The sequence below is a fragment of the Centroberyx affinis genome, unplaced genomic scaffold (assembly GCF_046629955.1).
Source record: "Centroberyx affinis isolate AG114_WGS23_722 - 3 ecotype Tasmania unplaced genomic scaffold, CSIRO-AGI_Caff_v1 ptg000310l_1, whole genome shotgun sequence".
NCBI lineage: Eukaryota > Metazoa > Chordata > Actinopteri > Beryciformes > Berycidae > Centroberyx > Centroberyx affinis.
The window spans coordinates 103,003-111,166 of record NW_027278987.1 but is presented as its reverse complement, the minus strand read 5'-3'; the positions used below and the strand labels follow the sequence as shown (position 1 = coordinate 111,166).

Below are 8,164 nucleotides of genomic sequence, written 5' to 3'. Positions count from 1 at the left end.
TAATTATGAGAGGGAAAGGTAAGGGACTTGCTTTTACTGGTAAATGGGAAAAACTATCAGTTATAAAGGCATGGGATTTTGAGCTCTGATATGTCCTGTTTTTGTATTCTTCTGTTCCTGTTTTTCACATTTTTTGTTTGTTTTTTTGCCTTTTGTATTGGTTTTATTTGTATTTGTAAATGGAGTGTATAATACTTTATTATGTTCTGTTCTTTTATGTAACTTTATACGTTTTATTTATGTATAAGCTTACATGACTATACCTGCATTTGTTTATATCAGTTAGACTTTCTCTACCTTTTTTTCTTCATAACCGGGCTGTGATCTCCATTCTGTCTAGTTAATATACTTTGTTTTACATTTGTTATGTTTACAGTATTTTTCTTCTCTTTTCTAATGTCTCTACATGTTTATGTTTTTTTTTCTGTCATTTCTGTGTGTTGTATTGTTATTTTTGTTAAGTAAACAAAAAAAAAAAAAAAAAAAAATACTAACCACGAAGCAAATGCTGGTAAATTACGAGTGGTTGCAGGTCTGAATACAGTCGGAACAAAATGTCTCAATGCATTGAAATCAAACATGACCTTGGTATTCTCTTTGTGTGTCTGTCTGCCTGTCTGTCTGTACCAGGTATGACAGCAGCAGCCTCCCTTGTATCTTTGGCCTGGGCTTTGGCTTCCTACCAGAAGGCCTTGCGAGACTCTCGGGACGACAAGAAGCCCATCAGCTACTTGGCCGTGGTCATCCAGTTCTGCTGGCACTTCTTCACCATCGCGGCAAGAGTCATCACCTTCGCCCTGTTCGCCTCGGTGTTCCAGCTCTACTTCGGCATTTTCATCGTCCTGCACTGGTGCGTCATGACCTTCTGGATTGTCCACTGCGAGACGGACTTCTGCATCAGCAAGTGGGAGGAGATTGTGTTTGACATGGTGGTGGGTATCATCTACATCTTCTCCTGGTTCAACGTCAAGGAGGGACGGACAAGGTGAGGAGGGTGCTCAACTCAATTCAGTTCCACTCTATTTTGTTCTGTACATTACATTTTTTTTGTCCGTTTGTAATGCAGACCTGTGCAAAAGTCCAGTTGTAGTGATTTGTTTTTTCAATAACACTTTACAATAAGGGTCACTAAGTTAAGGGTTATTAAGCATTAACTAACCCTTAACTTAGTGACCCTTATTGTAAAGTGTTACCCATTTTTTTGTAATGCAGAACTGTGCAAAAGTCCAGTTTTAGTGATTTGTTTTTTCAAAATTTCAAATTTCAAAATTCTTGAATTGAATGTCTTTGTGATCCTTTATATTTTTATTCATATATTTATATTTAGACAATTGGGCCAGTGTACCCTTATATACTTTCAACAATGCCTTGGCATTAATCAGAAAATGTGTTTTTCTTAATTTGTGAAAAGTTGGCTTTTTTTGAGATTTAATTTGACAGTAGAGCCATGATGTTGCAGTTGTTGTTTTTCAGTTTTAAAGCTGTTCAAGTGACTTGCAATCAAGTGTATTAAATAGCCTGAATTGTGACAATATTGGCTAAATTTGCACAGAAAACTGAAAATGTTCACCATACATGACCTCTAGACAAATGTAATCTTTAGTATGTCCACATAATGTTAACCAAACGTTTGACTTGTAAGGCAAGGCCAATGGAGAAAACCCTTCTGAAACATTCCTAACCCATCAAAAGTAGACAAACCTTTGAAAACATTTAAATCAACTGGGGTTAAAAGTCAAACTCTTCCTTCGTAAATTTAGCCATTATTGCGTGTTACTGTCTTCAGTGAATCCAATTTTATCCTATCCCGTCTCAGGTACTGGATGTGATTTAGATGAGATTAGATTAGATTAGATTAAACTCCAATGATTCCAGTGGGGAAATTGGGGCGTTGTAGCAGCAAACAGGATAAAAAAAATAGAAAACATATACAGCCAACAATTCCACCACATATTTGTCAACCTTACTAATTATGGAGAACATTGTATTATATTTAAGTTAGAGTTTGTATATTTTTTAGGCTTTTTTATCACAAGCAAATCTCAAAGGACTTTACAGAGAATGAACCTAAGTAGATCTAACTGATCAACAATCAATTGTGGAATAGAATGATATAAGACAAACACAAGGAAGCAGAACAAAGCACAAGACATACAATAGCAGACTTTAGCAAGACATACCAAGCCTACCTAATCTACATCGCCTAACCTACCTGGCACCAGCAAACTTAGACCCACAAAGCATACAAGGAAAAACCTCCAAGAAAACCTTATTAGGAAAAAAAATATGGGAGAAACCTTGGAAAGAAAACAAATGAGGCAGAGAGAGATGGGCCACGGTCAGTGCTAATGTCCACAGAAACAAGAGCAGCATTCCGGATTCACATCCAGGTAGAAACATTTTCAGAGATGGGACTTTGGCCAGCACTAACGACCGCAGGAGCTAGGGCAGCACCCACGGCCACTGCCAGGTAGAAAGACTGCTACCATGTCTGAGAAGGAGGAAAGACAACAAAGCCACAAACACTCACACGCAGCCATGGAAGCATAACACATACTCAGGTAGACATATTCAGCCATGTACGCACTCAAACAGACAGCAGACAGAGAATGAGTCTAGGCATGCAGCAACCAGGAGGCAGCCCTACGCTGGGTTCCCAATGGCAGATTTCTATGTTAATAATGTCTAAGCTAAGGTAGGAGAGAAGAGACTGTGTCGGTCCCAAGTTAGACGGTGCTAGATTGGATTTGAAGATTTCTACAGAATTAGCTTTCCTAATTGTAAGTCGGAGCTGGTTCCAGAGGAGAACGCTTTACTGCCCGGCTCGTTTTTTCTTGATTCTAGGGACAGTAAGGTAACCAGCATCCTGCGATCGGAGGGCCACAAGGGGGAACATAAGGGATGATGAGCTTGGATAAATATGATGGTGCACACCCATGTAACGGTGTCTATGTTAACAGAAGCACCTTAATGTCAGACCCAATCTCGGAACCCATCGTCTATCGGTCTGACGACGATTAGACTCTGGGGGCGATGGCCAATATTGCGGGGTTTCCGGTGTAGCCAGCGGACATCCGGGCCAAGACTTCCTCATTGTTTACAGTCCAATTAGCAACTTGAGATTGGCCGTCGCCCCCAGAGTCTAATCGTCGTCAGACCGATAGATGATGGGTTCCGAGATTGTGTCAGACCTGGCTTGAATTGGGAGCCAATGAAGGGAAGTCATGACTGGTGTAATGTGGCCAAATTTTCTAGTTCTGCATAGCATTCTGGCAGCAACATTTTGTACAAGCTGAAGGTTTTGGTGGCATTTATGGTTAGGCTTGATGGGAAGGTAGATTTGGGTATCGTCCGCATAACAATGAAATTTAACATCGTGGCTACAGACAATTTTGCTAAGAGGTACCATGTAAATAGAGAAAAGCATTAGTGATTAGTGTTAGCTAATCCCTTGGTTTTACTCTATCTGGTTTATCTGGTTTGATCGTGTATTTATGTTTTTGTGCAGGTGTCGTCTGTTCATCTACTACCTGGTGATCCTGGTGGAGAATGCTGCTCTGAGTGCATTGTGGTACCTTTACCGGTCGCCTCACGCCACCGACGCCTTTGCCGTGCCGGCACTCTGCGTCATCTTCAGCAGTTTCCTGACCGGTGTGGTCTTCATGCTCATGTACTACGCCTTTTTCCACCCCAACGGGCCTCGCTTCGGACGCTCGCCCAGCGGCCAGGCCCTTGACCTAGACCCCACTGCTCAGTTTTCCACGCTACCATCTGAGGGCGCCACTAACTCACTGCGCTCTAACCGTGGCGGTACTACAACCCTGGAGCGGGACATGGGGAAGTACTCAGAGCGGGACGGCTGCATGCCGGTGTTTCAGGTTCGACCCACGGTGCCGTCCACGCCGTCGTCCCGTGCTCCGCGCCTCGAAGAGACGGTCATCAAGATAGACCTTTGTAGGAACCGCTACCCAGCCTGGGAGCGCCACGTCCTGGACCGCAGTATACGCAAGGCCATCCTGGCCATAGACTGCTCCCCGAATCCCCCACGGCTGCAGTACAAAGACGACGCTCTGGTGCAGGAGAGGTTGGAGTATGAGACCACGTTATAGTCCCATCCCGCTGCAGATCCCTTATAGGGGTGAATGGAAATGGGCTGGGACAGGTGCAGTTGTCGGAGGGCCATCCTCCTATCAGATGAACAGCAACAGGGACTGTGGCAATAAGAATTTGTTACTATCAACACTCTCTCTCGTTCTCTTGTCTCTCATTCTCCCCTTATCCTTCTTTTTCTTGGCGACAAAGCCGACCCAGGAGTATTCAGCCCTGTTGTAGGTGATCAGGGGAGAGAATTGGCACAAGTTCATATGATGGATGGCTGTGTTTGACTCCTCTTAAGGAGATCTCCAATTCAAGGGTAATACTCATTGCTGTTGTTTTTACTTCTGCTTGTCAGGGAAAATCCTGTGTGATAAGAACTAAACGCACATCGACAGAATGCTTCAAAAGTCTGCTTAAACTCTAGTTCGCGCTGCTTTGTTGAAGAGCATTTGTGAAGGTTGGAGAAGTTAAGGCCAAAACAAGCACACTAAAGGCTCCGATAGCTACACATAGACTATCCAATTGAGGCTGTATTGGTATGGGCAGCATCTGACATGAATTCCACATCAGATGTTGCACCTAAACCTGAACGACACCTGGATTTACATGCAGTAACTCCTTTTCCTGTGTGGCAGAGTAGCTTCAAATGCTTAGGAATCCACCTGTTCGACAGAGAGAATAATCTGGAAAAGCTGCTCTACATCGTACGTGTGATGTAATACAGTAGTAAACACTCATTCAACGCCAGTAGGAACTTGAATCTGTCATATCTGTCTTACTGTGCTGGTTTACTAATGTTTTGAAGTTCCAATGATGTGATCAATAGCAGCCACAGAGTAAGAGTGAGCAGGGTGGGTACTGCCATCGCAATCAACACTATAACGCTCTGTTGTCATCAGCCATGTTCTCCTAGTGCCAAAAAGGTTCACTCTAAACTTCCTCTACCTTATGAGGATCTGGAACCCCCTCATCGATGGCTGGGTAGTAGGATAAACGTTTCTCTAGTCTAGACAAGTCTTAAAAGCCAGTAATATTTCTCTTGGATAATTCTAATCTAAATTAAAAGCATTAAAGATAAAGGTCAGGTAGGAAGTGAACTACATGAGGACAACGGTCAAAGTAGCATCTATACCCAGTCATCTTGTTGTGTCTGGATAAATCAAACAAACCTGGATAGGAGGATAGACAGAAAGAAAGGAAGGAACGAAAGATGGACAGACAACAAGCTCATGGTCTTTCTTTTGTCTGGAAAACAAGTAAAACACACACACCATGCCAAGAAAAAAGCTTCCTGGCAGCTCAACTCAACTATTAACAGTCCAGCCTCATCCACCTGGCTGTACAATGACACTGATCACTGCTTGTCTAGGGGAGGAGAGAGGAAGAGAAGAATAAGGAGCGAGGGATGGAGGGGAAAGCGCAAAGGAGCGATGGAAGAGATCGAAAAGGAGATGAGAGGAGAGATGGAAATGAGAGACGAGAGAGGAGAGGAGATGGAGGAGAGGAAGCAGACAAGCAGCCATCTCAGCCAAACTAAACTAAACCAACCACCAGGATGTACAGTACTCTGATACGACATGCAGCATTTTTTTACTTTAGAGATGATGTAGAGTGTACTGAAATCATTGTAATTCTGTGTTTTTTTGTGGTTGAGTGGGTATGTGTCGGTGAGAGGTGGTGTGTGTGTGTGTGTGTGTGTGTGTGCGTGTGCGTGTGTGTGTGTGGTGTAAAGAGGAGAAGCAGCTCAGGAGGGCCTATGGTTGAATGCTAGAATCGGCTCTGTGCTATCATTATAAAGCATTAAAGAGATACATTGACATTTTGACATTTAGTCTTTGGTTAGTCTTCGCCAAACACTTGTCACCTTTTGGGAAAAGGGTTTCTGCAGTTGTCCTTCAACTAGCCTGAAAACAATTTAGCATTTGTTAGCATCTCTCACTGAAAACAAATATGTCCTAACTAACTGCTAAATAGTTAGCTTGTTTGCTTGCCATTAGTGGTGCAAAATGTTTTATGGTTACCTGAAGTGTATGGCAACTTGAAAATTGTATGAAAACTTTATCTGTGCACTGTGGCCAGTACCTGAAGAAGAAGAAATGACTACCAATCAAAATGTCAAGGTATCCCTTTAAAGGAATAGTCCACCCAAAACTGGAAATTCTGTCATCATCTACTCCCCCTCATGCCAGTTGAAACACAGGTGAAGTTTGTCCATATAACACACAGGGAGGCTGCAGCACAACTCCATAGCAGCCTTCTCCAAAACAACTGAAGTCAGTGGGGACCAGTTCTTCAGAGTTCCAAAAGTATAGTTACACCATCATTTAGTGCAAATCTTAACTACAGCTGATTGATTTGCAACAAATAATGGTGTATAGGTCTTTCTGCTTTCACAGTGTGATTGTTTGGCTGTTTTTGTTTTGGAACTCTAAAGAACAGGTCCCCATTGACTTCAGTTGTTTTGGAGAAGGCTGCTACCAAGTTGTGCTGGCAACCTCCCTGTGTGCTATATGGACTAACAAATTTCACCTGTGTTTCATTTGGCATGAGGGTGAGTAGATGATGACAGAATTTTCATTTTTGGGTGAACTATTCCTTTAAGGTACAATACACATGTATGGGAACAGAACCATTGTGCATCCCCAACACAAAATGATGGCTGAAGATGGCAGACGAGATGGAGAGATCTACCATCTACACATAGCAACACTACCCTCCACACTCCCACCCCCCAACAGGCTGACTCCAAGGAATCCTGGGAAGTCAGAGCCAGTGACATCATCACACAGCTCAACTGTCAGTCAAATCTACCATGTTCAGGAAAGAGGAGAATTTCACCTCAGTTTTCTCTCTCAGAGCTAGAGCCTCTAGGAATTACCATACAGATCGCATCATATCAAAAAACATTGTGTCTTTGAAATTGGAAGTTGTCTGCACAAAAGAAAGTTCCAAGTTATTGTAGTATTGTAGTACCTTTTTTTTTTAGGTCACAAGTGCAACATCTTATTTTTTTTCAATCTTTTTTTTTTTTTCTAAGGATGACAGAAAGACAGAAAAGCGCAAAACAAGTCAATGTGATAATCTAACTGTAATCCTTTCCATCCTGCTAAACCAAACCAGACCCATGTGTACTAAGCCAGTGGTTCTCAACGTGGGGTCTGGGGACCACCAGGGGTCCTTGAGGGGGTTCCAGGGGGTTCCCAGCAAATCGATGAAGTGTTAAACTTCAGCATTATTTCATTTACAAGAAGTTAACACAATTAGAGAATGTAGAAGAATGACTGCTTTGATCACAGTTTCACTGTTATCTCTCTTCCTACAATACAGATAGTCATGGAATTCTGGGCAAAATCATATCTAACAATAAAAATATTCTCAGATTTGGGCCCTCAAATGGGGGTCTGTGGCTCTCATGTGGACTAAATTAGGGGTCCTTGATATGAAAAAGGTTGAGAATCACTGTACTAAGCTGTTCTGGTCTCGTCAGGTGTCATCATGTATATAGTTTGAATTGGAGGGAATTACAATGCACACAATGGCCTCCAAAGTTTGCAACAGCTCCCAGTTTGCAACAGCAGTTTGAAAAGGATGTTAGGGAATAGTTCTGCTCAATGTAAGAGTTCTGCTAGTTCTGCCTAATATGATGTGCCTGTCACAATGAGTGCATTTATATGCACATAGTATTGGTTCTGTACTGGTTAATAGCTCATTTCCCCCAATCAAGGCCTTATTCAGGACAAGCTGTTTATATACATGTTATTATCCCAATTATCCCTGTATACATGATTAACCAGAGTTTTCCAAAACCACATACAGACCACCGAAACAACCGGGATAAGGTGTTTACACGGCTAATATTGGTATGTCCCAGCTATCATTTTTGGGTTTCACATAATTGAGATATGAGCTTATGTGGGTTATATGAGACAGGAGATGGTGTTTACATACTCAAAAATGTAATACCGGAGTATCCTGAATGATTTTTGAATATTTGTGTGCATATAAACAGACTCACTGTGTTCTGCTGGACACTTTCAGTTGTTCAGGGTTTTCCTTTTAAGTTTTG

General features: G+C 42.3%; 1 protein-coding gene across 1 annotated transcript; it reads left to right on the top strand.

Moving 5' to 3' along the window:
• The first annotated feature begins 632 nt into the window (after positions 1-632).
• xkr4 (XK related 4) lies at positions 633-4,109 on the top strand. Its single transcript, XM_071515126.1, has 2 exons — positions 633-985; positions 3,509-4,109. The coding sequence occupies exons 1-2, from the start codon at positions 633-635 to the stop codon at positions 4,107-4,109; spliced, it is 954 nt and encodes a 317-aa protein (XP_071371227.1).
• The last annotated feature ends 4,055 nt before the right edge of the window (positions 4,110-8,164 follow it).